Genomic DNA, 15,940 nt, shown 5'->3' with positions numbered 1-15,940 from the left:
GGACAATATCAATGAGTGGACAGAGAGGAGCTTTGCCATAGAAATAAATAAATCAAATTAATCAACAGCAACAACAAAAACTCAGGCCCTATTCCACGACCGCGAGAAATGGAGAATATTGGTGATGCGTTCAGCAGTGCATCACCCCCACAACCAAACCAGTGACAGACCGGTTCTGCCCCGAAAACTAAAGAAGAGAGAGAGATTGGGTTTTGTTATTCAATAACAGCTTGCATGCAATTTTGTAACATGATTTGTTTTATTGCACACAAAGAATACTGCGCGTGTAGTAGTAGTTCTTTTTTATGTATTTATTTATTTTATCTTATTTTATTTTTTAATTTTTTTAATTTTTTTAATCTTTTAAAAAAGATGGCAGATGTGGTGTAGCGTATATGGATTTGTCCGAACGCAGTGACGCCTCCTTGAGCTACTGAAACTGAAACTGAAAATATACATGCATTCACACAGGCTTAAGAACCATGAATAAAAAAGAACAAAAAGCATGTATAGCTTTTGTTTTAATCAAACTGTTCTGGAATGGATCCAAATATATAGTATAATACATACTGCAGCAGCAAGACCACCTAACACAAGCTGTAAAGTTGCCAACAATATTTTTAACACGTAGCTAAAATAAATAAAAAGCTTCCTTCATCCCACACAGGTGTCTTATCCCGAACTCCTCATTGAAAATGACCAGATCCCCAATAAATCCTGGTCGCCCTCTTGCCTTAAATAAGTATACTGGTGTCAAACCAAAATAAAGTCCTGATTGCCCACCAAACGTCTATAATCCATGTCAGTTTCAATTATAGAATAATGACCATTACAAAACGTGAAATAATAGAATAATAAGAGATGTGTTACTGGGAACAAGATTGGGGATCAAAAAACAAAACATTGTACGATTACACAATTACAAAGACGAATTATGGATATATCTTTGATAACAAGGAGTATCCACCGTCATCGTAACCGCAGGCAATGATCTGTTCAACAAAACTTTAAAGTATTCTTTTCCATTCAACAAAGCAATATGTTTAAGTAGTTGTTATTTTTTTTAATAATAGTTCTTTTTTGGTATGAGAATTGTGAATTTACAACTTCTAAACTTGGGATGGTTAGCAATTAGCATGAAACAGCTCAAACAAGTAATACACACTAATTTTGAGGTACATGAAGCAGAAACCGGCAGAATCCAAGAACACTTTTATTTGTCAGTCTCCCTCCAAACCTTTCTCACACGTAATGCCGTCAAAAGTTACATTGCTCTCTCTCTCTCTCCTGTGTGTGTGTGTGAACTGTATAACTCTTTCTCTCTCTCTCTCTGTGTTTCTTTTTTGTGAATTGTATAATTTTCTTTTCATCGGTTTTCATTATTTGATTTTTTTTCCATATATCTGTGAGTTTTGTTGTTTTCTTTGTGGTTCGTTTTTGCCTGAAGGTCTGGAAGAAAGCATTTTTTTCTGTGCTTGTCTCATTGTCTGCATGGATGAAATAAAAATTGTTCTGTTACTCACATGCACACATACATGCACACATGCACATGTATGCACACGCGCGCACACACAATCTATATCCATCGTCCTGCTGCGTTGTAGATGAAAGACTGTCTGCCCACTGATGATGGACAATAATAAGCTGAAAAACAGTAAAGAACCATTAGAAAAATGCGCACTTCCGTAAACAATGAAGACCATGTTACATTCAAGGAGACGAATATCAAAGCAAATACCTGCTGCTATGACATAGTGCCTCACTTCGCGAACTGCGAGGTCAAGGGTTCAACCCTATCAGTGGCATATCACTGTGGGGTTTTCAGCCCTGAACACTTTCTACGCAGGCTGAGCGTGCTGTGGGCAGGGAAAACTGGGAAACACACAGTCACATGTCAATCGTTTATGGATGCATCTTTGTGAATGTTGCTCAGTTTTTCCCGACAAACATTGTGTTTGTGTCTCTCAGGCTTGAATAACAGGACACGTCGTGAAAGGAAGTCCTGTCACAAGGTCACATGGTCAAGAAGCTGGCAAAACACATGGACTGATCTGTTCATGCTATAATGCTACAACACATCTGCTTTGAAAATAATGCATTTTTTTCTTTTTGGCTGTGACCTAAGCACAAACCCAACGAACTGGTCGGGCCTTAAGAGCCTACCATAGTTCTGGTTTTTTAACATTTCTGATAATGATAATAATAAATCTATCACAGATAATGATACATGTGTTCAGTAATGTGACCCTTCAAGCCCAGTTTTCATTGTGAGCTCAGTTTTGATTATTCCCCGTTTGTGAGTCAGTGTCAACATCTTCTCCCAAGCAAACTCATGCAGGATGAACGTGGTGGTGGCTTCCAATCCAGTGGAATCCTCACTCAGTCTGACTCAACTAAGACCAAACAATTACTGGTGCAGCAGCCTATTCCTACCCCTGTTAGTTTTTACCTCGGGGTCAAATCTGGCTGACTGATTTACCTTGGGGTCTATTTAGACTAGCCTGGAATGATCCCCAGGGGTAAGTTTCAACTTGTCAGATCTGACACCCCACCCCCCCTCCAGTTGGATTTTAACACCCTCCAAACAGATATGGGGGTCATTCTAGTCTTGCTTCAAATGAACCCCGGGGTAAATTTGGTCCAATTAGAATTGGACCCTCCCCTAATTAGCTGACATTTAGGTGATGGGGGAGGGGCATTTTAGCTAAATACACACGGACTTCCGAGCCCTTATACTTTGTAGTTGTACTGCAACCCCCACCCCCTCATCCCTAGTCGGATTGGGGTGGGGGTCGGGGGGTTGGGGGGGGGGGGGGGGGGGGTGGGGGGGGGGGGGGGGTGATGATGAGCTAGCTAGGGTCGGTCCTCTAAAATACACAGTTCACGCAATATATTGTCTTGGATGTTTGCTTTGCTTTTCGGATGGCTTTTCTTTCCCTATGAGAGGACGGGGTGTCAGTATAAGTTTGTCAAGAGCTATCCATCTCCATGTATTGTAAGCTACTCGCCAACGACTCTTCCCTGTTACTTCCATCAAGTTAGCAAAGGGAAGGGATACAATGTGGGACTGTACAAGCTAGTTACAAAATATGGTTAAGTGTCAGCATATGTGGCCCAGACCTAACCCTTTCTTCATCTGCGCAATGTTGCAGTGGGGAAGAACTTCAATGCAGGCTATTAAAGTAAGACACCCCCATCTTTGCTTCCGTTAAGTTGTAGTAATGGAAGGAGGCAGAGGTCAGTAAAAGCTAGCACAGAATGACCCCCTTTTACAACTGGGTGGGAGAGTCGATCTTCACCAGCCACAAATAACCCCAGGAGTCATCGAGGCTAGCCCAGAATGACCCCGAGGTAAGAGCCAGCTGGAGGGAGTGGGGGGTAAATTTAGGCTCTTACACTGGCTACTGTCACCAGTAGGAAGTTCACAAGTCAGAGTCCTGCGTGTATTGAATCAGAACAGCATCACTGCAATGTCTCCACTGGTGGGTGATCTCACAGCAACATGACAGTGTCACGCTGTCCACTGACTGCTGCTACTGGCACTGAAGTGAGAAAACTTTAAACTTATGACACTACTGTGAGACAGATTAAAGTGTTGTACATAATCTAAACATTTTTCCTTCTGTTGTATGACCAGAATAAAAATAGAGATCTATCATGATTAGAGACAGCATGCGTAGACAGCACTCAGAGCTTTTTCTCAAACTTCAAGGACTGAAATTCTCCCAGTATCTGGTTAACTGAATGTGAGAAAACAAAGCATCGAGTATCCACTGACATGCAGCAGTTTAAGGAAAAAATATGCACTAGTAATAATATTCAAGAATATTCATCATCAGACGTGCAAAGGACCAGGACCAGGCAAATCGTCCACACCCGCAGCCATGTTGCGGGCTGTGGTGGAGACAAACATAGAGTTCGTCATGTAGCGTTTGGAGGGCCCCTCATAGTTCACGATTTCATAACTACCAGGTCCAGGCAGAGGAGGGGGCTGAGGCACAGGTATGGCAGGGGCAGAGATGCACAGATAGTGCCTGCGTCTGTAACAACATTGTCGGGAACTGCAGTATGTGTGTATATATGTGTGTGTGCGCGCGCGCGCAGATGTGTGTGTGTGTGTGTGTGTGTGTGTGTGTGTGTGTGTTAGCGTTGCGATATCCATCCATATGAGGTTGTGTTTGTCTTTCTGTTGGGTTTCAAAGGTATAAATTCTTGTGAGGTTTTTTTCCCCTAAACCTCACAAAATGGACTCCGGAAAACGCGCACAGAATGTGCCAGCGGTGTTCTTATGCATTTATCTCGGTTACTTCATAAAAACGTTAAAAAATCACACATACACACATAAGGTTAATTGTCTTTATTGCTTCAAATGGCATTCTCCTTGAGACAAGTGACACTGTCACAGAGTCTTGTTGGGTGATAACTGATTGAATCAGTGATATTTGATCCGTCTCAGTTGTGCTGACAGTGTCAGTGATACGAATAGTCGCTTTCGTTCCTAAACTCGGGAAAACATTGTGATTGTGGTTATGTTTCATATCCTCAAATTAGGACAGGTAGGTTGAAAACTACTTTTGCTGCCATTTATATGTCATCATCAGCAACATCATCATCATCCTCGTAACGGCCACAATCAACATACAGATTACTATGCCGTGTGGGGGAATGAGTTGAGTTAGAAATGCCTTGATAGTAAGTAAAAGACTTAGGCATAAAAATGGGGTGTGGGGGGGAGGGCTGAGGAGGGTGGGGGAGGGGGTAATTATGGGAATCCTATGTGGGTGGAAGGGGGGGAGGGGGGGTTCCGGCAGACTATTAGTTTTCGTTTTTCGACCAGTCAGAGGCTCGCCGATCCCAGCCATCCAAAGGATGAGCCAGGCCCCCAAAACGAGCAAAACTTAATAAAAGTAGTATTCTAGGAAAGAGACTGGGATGGAGGGAGAATCCATTCCTACCTAATCTAAATAGTTATGGTGCAGTCTAACAGTCTGACACTCTTGATTTGGATGTGTCAAGGATACTAGCTACCACAGCTGTTTCTGGCACCTCATTCCAATTCATGGTGGTATTTACTAGAAAGAATGAGAATTTCCAATAGTGGGTTCTGCAATGGATCTGGCACAGCTGGTCTCTTCTCTGCCAAACAGGGACGGGGGCAATCTTTGACCTGTCAACTATGGCCTGGTTGTTCAGGACCTTATCTCGCTTATCTTCTGCAATGTTGATGGGAGGGCCGTCCAAGTCCACTGACCATGACCTCGACACTGGAGATGTTGTGGCAGCGGTTTTCAATAAAGCGAGTAGCTCTGTGCTGGAGAGCCTCGGTCTTGTTCTGTTACTTTGGGTGTAGGGGTCCCATACTGTGCAAGTATGGGTCAGACCAAGTATTTGTAGGTGGTCTCCTTTAAGTGGCGTGCGCCGATCTCGAGTTTTCGTCGTAAGAATCCAAGAGTTTTATTGGCTTTTACGCATATGGTGGGGATGAGCTCGTCAGAGTTGAGATCTCAGGTGATGGTAACTCCAAGGTACGTGGCTGAGGTAACTGTTGTCAAGGTGGGGCTGTGAAGCTGGTATTCCGGCTTACCTGTGATCTTTTTGCGGGCGACACGGAGGACTGTACATTTTCAAGGATGGAAAGTCATGTCCCAACTCTGCTCCAAATCCTCCAGACGAAAGAAAATTTTCTGTTTTCGTTGAAACAGACAATAAAGTATTTTGAATTGAATTGAATCAAGGTCCATCTGCAGCTGATGCTGGTCATGTACACACACACACACACACACACACACACATATATATATATATATATATATAAAAGTGCTGGGCCTCCAACACCCCTGTAGAACTCTTGAGCGCATGCTCACATATTCTGACACTGCTCTGTTAACTAGTACTGACTGCCGCCGATCACCAGGAAATGCCTTAAGCCACTGGTTGATTTGCCTTGAACTCATGGAGGAGGATCAGGTTCAATTTCTCAAAGAGGCGTTACTGCGTTCGGACAAATCCATTAATGGTAAACATCTACTAGGCAGATGCCTGACCAGCAGCATAACCCAACGAGCTTAGTCTGGCCTTGAGTGCATGCTTGTATTTTGTGTACCTATCAGAGTGGATTTCTTCTACACGATTTTGCCAAAGGACAACACTCGTTGCCATGTGTGTTTTTTGTGTTTTGTTGTTGTTGTTGTTTGTTCTCAAGGCCTGACTAAGCGCGTTGGGTTACACTGCTGGTCAGGCATCTGCTTGGCAGATGTGGTGTAGCGTATATGGATTTGTCCGAACGCAGTGACGCCTCCTTGAGCTACTGATACTGAAACTGAAACTGTTGTTTGTTTGTTTGTTTTTTCACTGCGCCAAGTACGTGCTGCACACGGGACCTCGGTTTATCGTTTCATCGGAATGACAAGACGCTCAGTTCAATTTTCCAATCATACTTGGGAGAAAGGATGAGAGCGGGATTCGAACATACACCCTTACGGACTTTCTATATTGGTAGCTGAGCGTCTTAACCATTCTGCCACCATCCTCCCACCTTATGGAGGAGGAGTCTGTGGCTGACTCTGTCAAAGTCCAGTATGATGACATCTGTTTGCTGGCCATTCTCCAAGTTCCCATTCAGCTCCTCTTTGAGATCTAATAGTTGAGTTTCTCAGGATCTTGCTTTGCGGAAGTTTTTGTCCAAGTACTCCGTTACACTCCAGATTGATGTTGAATGAGTGCTCATAGGATCACATGTTCTAAGATCTTGCAGGGAACACTTGTGAAGGAGACCTATCCGATAATTGGCTGAGTCGTAATGCTCCCCCTTTTTGAAAAAGGGTGCAACATTAGCATCTCGCCAGTTTGATGCAACTGTTTCCGTGCTGATTGACGACAGGAAGAAGATAGTCAGGATCGGGGCTGCTTCAACTGCCAATTTTTTTGAAACTCGTGGGCTGATGTGGTCTTGACCACAGGCTTGGTAGTGGTCTAGTCTGACAAGGAGTTTACAGATGCCTTCATCTGAGACGGCAAGGTCAGTCAGCGTAGATGACAGCTCAACACCCTTCATAGGGAACTTCATTCTGAGCACTTCGTCTATGTACACTTGCCCCAAACTGAAGATGTACTGGAACATAGCTGTTGAAAACTTGAGCCCCACTTTGGACTTAGGGTCCACAACAAACTGTCCGTTGACTTTCAGTGGAGCGTCACCAGTCCTGGGAGGAAAATTCAGTGTCTTCGGACGGACGTGTGAGAATTTGTGTTCATACTCGGTCAGGAGAAATGGTCCAACTTTCACCCCCCCACCCCCTAATAAATTTCTCATCATTTTTTGGTGCTTTAGACTGTATAGATCATGAAAAATCATGTTAACATAAACAAGAGAGGCAAGGCCTTCAAGACTCACTTGTGATACGCTTTTAAAAAAAATGTAATCGTTGAAATGTTCTGTATTTGTTATTATAAAGCTTCGGGTTAAAAGAAAAAGAAAAAAGAAAAAAAAGTCCTAATGGCAGATTCGAACACTGCGTGTTCGGGTGAGAGGAAACTGTCTTACCTATTACACTATTGTGGCGCCTTAACTGACGTTCAAAAATATAATATTTAAACATGCTTTTTTAAAGGACGATAAATTGATTGCCGTATTCGCAGTGAGAACGCTGTTTTAATCGTATTATTCTGGTGTATCTTGGGCATTCAAAAAATCTTTAAGGGCATTTAAAAATTCTTTTTTAAGTCCGCGGTAAAGGAGACGTGGCTATCACCGCAATTACACTGCAACATTTAGCCGTTTTCTCTGGATCTAGATAGATGTACAAGTTTAGTTACACCCGGTTGACAAGGTCGATTCAATTTCTCTATTATGTTCATTCTAGTTTTATAGTTTTAAAGTTGATATGAAAATTGAGTATTTTGTTAAGCTAATAACATGTAGAGCCAAGTACAAGTACTTCTAAACGTCGTATGAAGTGAAAAGGACTTCATTTTGAGAAAAGTCAATACTGGAAATTTTTACGCTTCATCAATTCAAGGGTATTAACTCACATGGTTTACTATTTTTAACTGTGAATTCCGACTGATTCTGTGGATATTTTTATGGCAGTTTGGGGCATAATCCAGTAAGTGATGAGGCGTTCACAAATCTTTCTTTGAATAAATATTTAACGGTCTCCTTCTCCAACTTTCCATCACATGTTATCGTGTATTGTCGATTGAATATAGGATTGAATGGGCAGGTCAAAACCTTAAAACAAAATGGCGTCGTTCGCGTTCGCGAAGAATATTAGCACGCACTTTGAATATGTATAAATATGTGTACGCAATTGATTTTTGCCCATGACCTTCAGGGCTCAGCCAATAGATCTGTAAAGTCCACTCGTCATATTAATTTTAGTATTTTCCGAAAAAGACCACTTGGGAGAATGAACATAGTGAAAGCCCTGTACACTGAGAGTAAAACACACAAGCTTTTTATGTATTGAGTATAATTTCAAAATGTAATGTTTAAGATGAGAAAGATCAGTTTAAAGCAAATTAAGCACCCTAGCAATAATTACAGATTAATTTCCCTTTTTTACTATCTGCACCAAAGACATGCAGAATAAATATAACTTCCATGCTTAGCAAAAGCAGTTCCTGTTTGAACAAAAAATGATAAAAAACGACTGCTCTTGTTGTTGTGTCAGAATATCAGATTGAAGTGCCAAGTTTAGAGAATAAAAAAATATATAAATATAACAGTAAATTCAGTTTGCATATAATTTGGCTTCTTTTATATATATTTTTTTGTGCCCATCCCAGAGGTGCAATATTGTTTTAAACAAGATGACTGGAAAGAACTGAAGTTTTCCTATTTTTATGCCAAATTTGGTGTCAACTGACAAACCAAATTTGGTGTCAACTGACAAAGTATTTGCAGAGAAAATGGCAATGTTAAAGTTTATCACAGACACACACGCACAGACAACCGAACACCGGGTCAAAACATAGACTCCCTTTGTTTACACAAGTGAGTCAAAAATCTTGGGACTCACTGTCCCTTCTGGCTTAATTTTGAAGAGTACCCATGTCAGGTGCCGCGACTGCTTTTCGTTGGTCCCAAACCTTCCATGTGCAATGAAGTGACCGTAGTGAAGCTACGTGTGTACCCACCGTCTGTCACACGTTGCGAACTGTGAATTTTCCAAAGTGTTTGTAATAAACCGTCTGTCTCGAAAACTGTGCAACTTATTAGAAACAAAGTACACCACAGTTTCAAAGACCAGTCTCTTGTGATTCTTTTGAGCTATGCCACATCACCATGGGCCTATTCTGCTGTCCTCTGTCGCCGATTTACCTCCCCTACCCCCTATTTCATCATTCTGAGTTGCTTCCCTCAGCACAAGTAGAAAGCGACTCTTCGGATACGTAGGATATGACAGCTTCTTCTTCGTTGTCGTCAGAGTCTGGAAAGTCCACAAGGAAGTCAACCATATCTGCGGGCAGGATGACGTCTTCTGCAGACCACACTGGTTCCAAGCTGCCATCAACGTCGATCCACCCATGCCCATTGCTTGCTGCTGGAAAATCAGACATGGGTTCGAGAGCCCTTTTCCAAATGGCAACTTGATAGTTGCTCCGTTTGATGTGCTCTTGAAGAATTTGTTTGCACGGAGGCATGCTTGCCATGTCAATGTTGTTGTTTGCATTCAATGGCTCATCTCCACATCTCTCCTTGAGTAGCTGGTGTCGGAGGTCATCGACACTGGTGAAACGATGTCTGCTGTACATGACACAGGTGAAGGTCTCAAGATTGGCTTCGACTTCTTCAGCGATGGCCCATGTATCTCCAGGGTGGGCAATTGTTTCTACAAATCTTGGATTCTGCTGAAGAACTTTGATGGGTTTCATTTTCCCCAATGCCCTTGAACGCACTTGTTGTGTCACAGCCGGTATAAACATGAAGAGCCAGAAAAGCGGTGCAGTGCTGTTGCCCATATGCTTCTGCGATGTCAGTGACGTTGATGAGCCGCTGTTTCTTCCCCATTCCTGTGTCGAATAGAATCACCATGTCCTTCAGCTGCAGAGTGAAGTGCAGGAAAATGAAGAAAACGTACAAGTCGGGACTCTTGACGCGGACGAACCTGTAGCCATTCCGTTCAGCGTACGCACAAAAGAGAGCATTTCTGGAATCCGTCTCTTCTTGTGTGAATTTGAGCATTGCGATTGGCGTCCTTGTTGTCTTCAGCTCATCTGCCGATTGCAGCAGGAAGGCTTCTCCCTCACATATCAGCATGACTTTTCTGTCCTTGAATTTTGGCGTATTCTCATCTTTGCTCCAAACGTCGAGTAATACTTGGGTGAGCTGCTTCTTTTTTTCGTCGTTTGACAGAAACGTCTTCCAATCTGCAGGACGCTTGGTGCTTTCTCCTTTCACGATGATATTATCGCTAGTGCCTCTCCTTTTCCTTTCCATCATTTTGATTGAGTCCGTTTTGTACATGTCTGTACTGAACACCACGTCCGTTCCCTCTGGCAGCATGTCAAATATCTTCTGGCTGATCTCCCTGAAATTGGAAGGGAGCTGTTGCCAGCAGTGAAACACTGCATTGCCATTTATAACAACCAGCGTCGCATCATGGGGAGGTAGAGCGGCATCTTCCATATCTTTGGTGAGGTAGTTGAACCCTTTTGCTTTGTGAGTCTTGGCAAGGAAATTGTCAGCAGTGGCAATACTGTAAGGTACAGGAGTAAGCTGGTATGTCATCAACTGTTTCAGATCGAGTTGAACGCCTGCTTCCTGTGCCTTCACAAGGAGTTGAAAGGCAATGTTCCCTTGTTGTTTGTGTTCCACACCCTTCTTCTTGGTAGCCTTCATGTGGACGGTTTTGTTCATCGATGTCATCGTTTTCAGGTTTAGCTGCTTGCCTGGTTGAAAGAAATGGTCATTTGCCATCAGTCTCTGTGTGATGAACGCCTCCTTCGCGGCTTTACCAGTTTTTTCTGCCCTCAACACATCATGTTGAATGCCGGCTGGGACAGATGCTCCAGATGACAGGGCGATGAGTTTGACCGAGGCTTCCTCACAGAAAGAGTCAATGAAACTTTCGATTGTATCCTGAGTCTTCATGACGTTGCTTTCGCTCTTCAGTATCTCAGAAGGACGCAAGTCACGATGTCTACTGCCAACCTCATCACCTTGTGCCATGCCACCTCCGCCAGCTCCTCCTCGGCTTTTGGCGTGCTTCATGAACGTATTTTCCATGGTCTTGTCCACTGCACAGCGATCGCCAGGAATGAAGGACCTTGCCACGCTGAAAGCACTTCTCTGCAGTATCTCCTTGGCTCCAGGATGTGACAAGTCAATGTTTGCCAAGAAGACTGAGAAGAAGGTCTGGTAGCGTGCGTAGTTTTGTCCATTGAAACTGAAGAAGAGGTCTGGTATTTGGGACATCGTTTGTGCGCAGAGCAGGAAGTCATTGATTCTGACAGCCTCAAGGAGCTCAAGGACAAGCCATACATGATCAATGTATGACAACCAAAATTGTGCAGTTGGTCCAAAGGCTCCTTCTCATCTCTGAACTATTCATACTCTGCCATGAAACTGGCGATAGCTTCATCTTGCTGAAGCTCAGTCAACGCCTCTTTGAGAAGAAACATGAGGCTGTCTGGAGTTTGATCATGCTGTCTTCTGACAGTGTCGGAAATGACGCGTCTTCATCTCTGATTTCAAGACATCTTTCCAGCAAAGCGTTCTAGACTCTCAAGCATTGTCTTATGGCAGAACAATGCTCGTTCATGTTTGCCAGACAGCACCCCTTGCAGAAAACCAGAAGAGACCAGGTCTGCCTCCGGAAGGATATCTCCGAACCCAGAACCATCCAGCTTTTCCCAAACATCCTGAGGTATGCACAGGCAAGGTGGAATGTACCGATCATAATGATATGCTTCTTGTACCGGTCAGGCTGGTTCCAGATGATCAGGTAGGCTTTCATACAAACCCCAAGATCAAACATAGTGGTAATGTACTCTTGTCCAACCTCTCTCGTGGCCTCCTCTGCAAGTCGCAAGTGTTCCTGGACTGTCATGTACTCGGTGATTGGGTGATGGATCACAGGGTAGTAGTCCAATGTCGTCTTCTTTGCTGGGTTCTGCCCACACTGTAAAATGAAGATAGCCCACACTGGTATTTCCTGATCTGACATGCTGCTGTATTTCCGGAGAAGAATCCATTGGAGGTTTGAACTTTTGAACTTTCTTGAGAGCATCTTCACCGCCATCAACTGTCCAGTGCCTAATTGCAAAAGGTGGGCTTTTCCGCTGGGTTACGAAGCACTCTGGTAAATCCAGTTCTTGGAATGGATGGCATCACGCGGTACGTTCCACCATGGTCAGTCCCTTCAACTTCTTGCAGCATGATGCCGTGTGCTGTGTGAACGGAACTCAGGCTGTGGACTACACTCAGCAGTTGGTCAAAGTTGTCAGAGTGGAATACAGATGGCGTTGTTGGATTTACTGCAATCTGTGTGCAGAGCACGTTTGAGGCTTCTTCCAAACCTTTCCCGATAACACACACACACACACACACACACATGTGCCCACACTTGGAAAGTGCACATGAACTTTTTTTTTTTTTTTTTAAAGACCAATTTGAATTTGTAAAGAATTATATTTGCGTTGAAGCCAAGCAGGGGGTAGGGGAGATAAATCGGCGACAGAGGACAGCAGAATAGGCCCATGGTGATGTGGCATAGCTCAAAAGAATCACAAGAGACTGGTCTTTGAAACTGTGGTGTACTTTGTTTCTAATAAGTTGCACAGTTTTCGAGACAGACGGTTTATTGCAAACACTTTGGCAAATTCACAGTTCGCAACGTGTGACAGACGGTGGGTACACACGTAGCTTCACTGCGGTCGCTTTATTACATATATTGTCGTTCTGATTATGGCGGATCGTGCAGAAGGCATCACTGTCAACAAAAACGTAACGAAAATTCTCGCAGCTCAAATAACAAAGACACAAGTGATCACCAAACTTATGGAAGGTTTTGGACTGACGAAAAGCAACCGCGGCACCTGAGATGGGTATCCTTCAAAATTAAGCCAGAAGGGACAGTGAGCCCCAAGATTTTTTATGTTAACATGATTTTTCGTGATTTATACACTCTAAAGCACCAAAAAATACATATGAGAAATTTATTAGGGGGGGTTGGGAATTTCTCCTGACAGACTATCATGTTTGTTGTGTGAATTACAGTGGTTCTAGTGCACAGATTTCGGAAAACTTCGACACAGATGCTGATGGACTGTGTGTGAATGTAACAGTGTTTTCTGTTGTGTTCGAAGGTTGGTAGGTTGACAACAATTACTGTTTTTATTAATTCCTTTGTGTTAAAGAAGGAAACAGAATATCAACACCACTCAAGACGGTCAACAGATGTTCATTTCGTCCTGTGTCTGCAGCACGAGTTTTACGTAGGCAAGTGTGCAGTACAATCTTACCGAATGTTGCTACTTCTCACGTGAGTGTGCTTAAACCCTTCTGTTATTTGCAGCGCACGTGCACTCAAGTCAGTGTAACAAGCGTTACTGAACACAGGCGCCTGCAGACGTTAAATTCTGTTTGTACAAAAAGTTTTTAACTAACAAAAACTCACGAGTTTTATCAGCATTTTGACCATTTTAATAATTCTTCCCCTGTGCCCTGTGAAAAATGGTCTCCCCACTCAGCCCATTGCACTCATCAGTATGGCATGCAGAGGAATTGAGATTGACGTGAATGTTTTCTGTTGCTCTCCAGCCCACCTCTCACTTGATGACCCAACACAATACAGGTCGTAAAGGCATTAGAAACATCAAATAAGACTCATGGTCAAGCCACTCCACCACACTTACTGGACTCTGGGCACACTCAAATGGGCAATGTCATCGCCATCAATGGTCGTCACCAAGACACCAGAGTAACTGTGGGCCTATTCAATGCACAGTCCATTGGCTCAAAATCAAAGCGAACACAAGTTATGGAGTTCACCAAGGGCGAGAACACTGGTGATGAAAGCAAATGTGCGGACTTAGTTCCGCCAGGCTACAAGCTGAGATCTTTCCCTCGTGCAACATGGGGTGAGGGACTTGCAGTCCTCTACCGTGACAATCTCCCTGTCACCGTCACCTCCACCTTCCCCTTCACTCTCACTGCCTGTGAACTGGTTCAGTTCACACTAACAGCACCCCAACATGTCCACTTCTGCTTGTACAGACCACCGCCATGCAAGCAGAACAAACTCCTGGACTCCACATTTCTGGCAGAGCTGCCAGACTTGCTTGATTACTGTAATGTCCTACTTGACAAGTCAGTGGTGGTCGGCGATTTTAATGTGCACTATGACATGCCCGCAAATCCACTTACCTCCAGGGTGCTGGACATTCTGTCGAGGTTCAACCTCATGCAGGGTGTGCAAGAGGCTACCTACTACAGAAGCGGCCACATCTTCGATGGGTCCTGCACCGAGAGGCTGATCAGTTCGTCCACTCTTGCCAGGTCGACCACATGGTCTCCTCTGACCATGCTGCTGTTCTCTGCAGGCTTCAAGTGTCCCGCCCCAAGAGGCAGCCTGTGTACCACACTCTGCAGGACATTAAGGCCATCAACAGGGACGCATTCAAGGCTGACATCCAGGACATGCTGGACGACCTTGGACCTGACCTCTTCGCCCAACAGCTGGATGATGGCCTTCGCGGATTGCTGGACAGGCACCCCCCCGCTACAGACAAGCGTGTGCCTTCAGGCCACATGTCCCCGTGGTATGCGGCTGTCAGAAGCATCCTGCTTGACGCCAAGAGAGAGCGCCATCACGCTGACAGGAAATGGCACAAACGTGGTCTGACAGTGGACCATCAGATCTTTTTGACAGCAAAACAGTTGGTCACAAGCATTGTTCAAAGTGTGAAAGAAGAGTACAGGAGCTTAAAGACTGAAGCCAGTACATCTGTTAAAAACTTGTTCTTAACCAGTGACCATTTCCTTGGCAGGAGCAGAGACTCCACCCTGCCAACTGACATTCCTCCTGATGACTTCTCTGATGCTTTCGGTGATTTCTTTATCACCAAGATAAAGGCAATTAGAGATGAGCTCAAAACATTTAGCCAGTCCGTACCGGGTCATCTCTTTACTGACAAATCCCACTCTTCCTCGTCTTTCAACATTTTTAGTCCTGTCACAGAGGAGCAAGTCATTATGAAATCTAGCCCCAAAACATGTGCACTTGACCCAATCTCCACATCCCTTTTGCTTGAATGTGTTGATGTGCTTCTCCCTCCCTTGACCGTCATCAACAACAACTCTCTTCAGCCAGGCATTTTCCCAGATGAGTACAAAAAAGCCCTTGTAACACCCCTGCTCAAGAATGTTGTTGATGGTGTCATGGATCTGGTCAGGTGTGCATAAATCATATAATTGTGTGTCATCGGCAAAAGAATGGCTTTGGACCTTGTGCTGAGCTGTGATGGTGCCAAGTGGCTTTGTGTACAAAATGAAGAGCATGGGTCCCAAAACTGATCCCTGGGGGACTCCAAATTCCAGAATAGAAGGTTGAGAACAGCGTTTGTTTGTAACGACAGTCTGGGTTCTATTGGACAGGTGAGATGAAAACCATTCCAGTGCTGTGCCAGAGATGCCAAAAGAATGGATGACAATCTTCTCCTGGATTGTAGGCATCTTTATCCTAGAAACAATTACATGTTTCAGCAAGATGGGGCTCCTTCACACACAAGTAGGGTAACCCACGCCCATCTGGAGGAGGCTACACCAGAACTCATCAAATGAAATAAGTGAGTTTTCCTCTGATATTGGATTTTTTGACATGCTGTTTTGAATTTGACAATACTCGCATAATTTGTGTTCGAACTTTTAGATATTTTGCAGACTTGTTGATGATACCCTAAGGTTACTGTGTGAAAATTTTCAATGAATTCAGTT

The 15,940-nt window shown here is 43.9% G+C and overlaps 1 protein-coding gene across 1 annotated transcript in view; it reads right to left on the bottom strand.

Moving 5' to 3' along the window:
- Nucleotides 1-508: 508 nt before the first annotated feature.
- The window catches only part of LOC143279986 (uncharacterized), a 30,652-nt gene continuing 15,220 nt past the window's right edge, over nt 509-15,940 (bottom strand). Inside the window, exons 3-4 of the mRNA XM_076584391.1 lie at nt 3,853-4,040; nt 509-1,644 (exon numbers count right to left, since the gene is read on the bottom strand). Coding sequence (XP_076440506.1) covers nt 3,952-4,040 — 89 coding nt within the window. The 3' untranslated portion in view covers nt 509-1,644; nt 3,853-3,951. The remainder of the gene's footprint in view (nt 1,645-3,852; nt 4,041-15,940) is intronic.

The sequence above is a fragment of the Babylonia areolata genome, chromosome 3 (assembly GCF_041734735.1).
Source record: "Babylonia areolata isolate BAREFJ2019XMU chromosome 3, ASM4173473v1, whole genome shotgun sequence".
In the NCBI taxonomy this organism is placed as follows: domain Eukaryota; kingdom Metazoa; phylum Mollusca; class Gastropoda; order Neogastropoda; family Buccinidae; genus Babylonia; species Babylonia areolata.
This window is presented reverse-complemented; position numbering and strand designations above follow the sequence as displayed.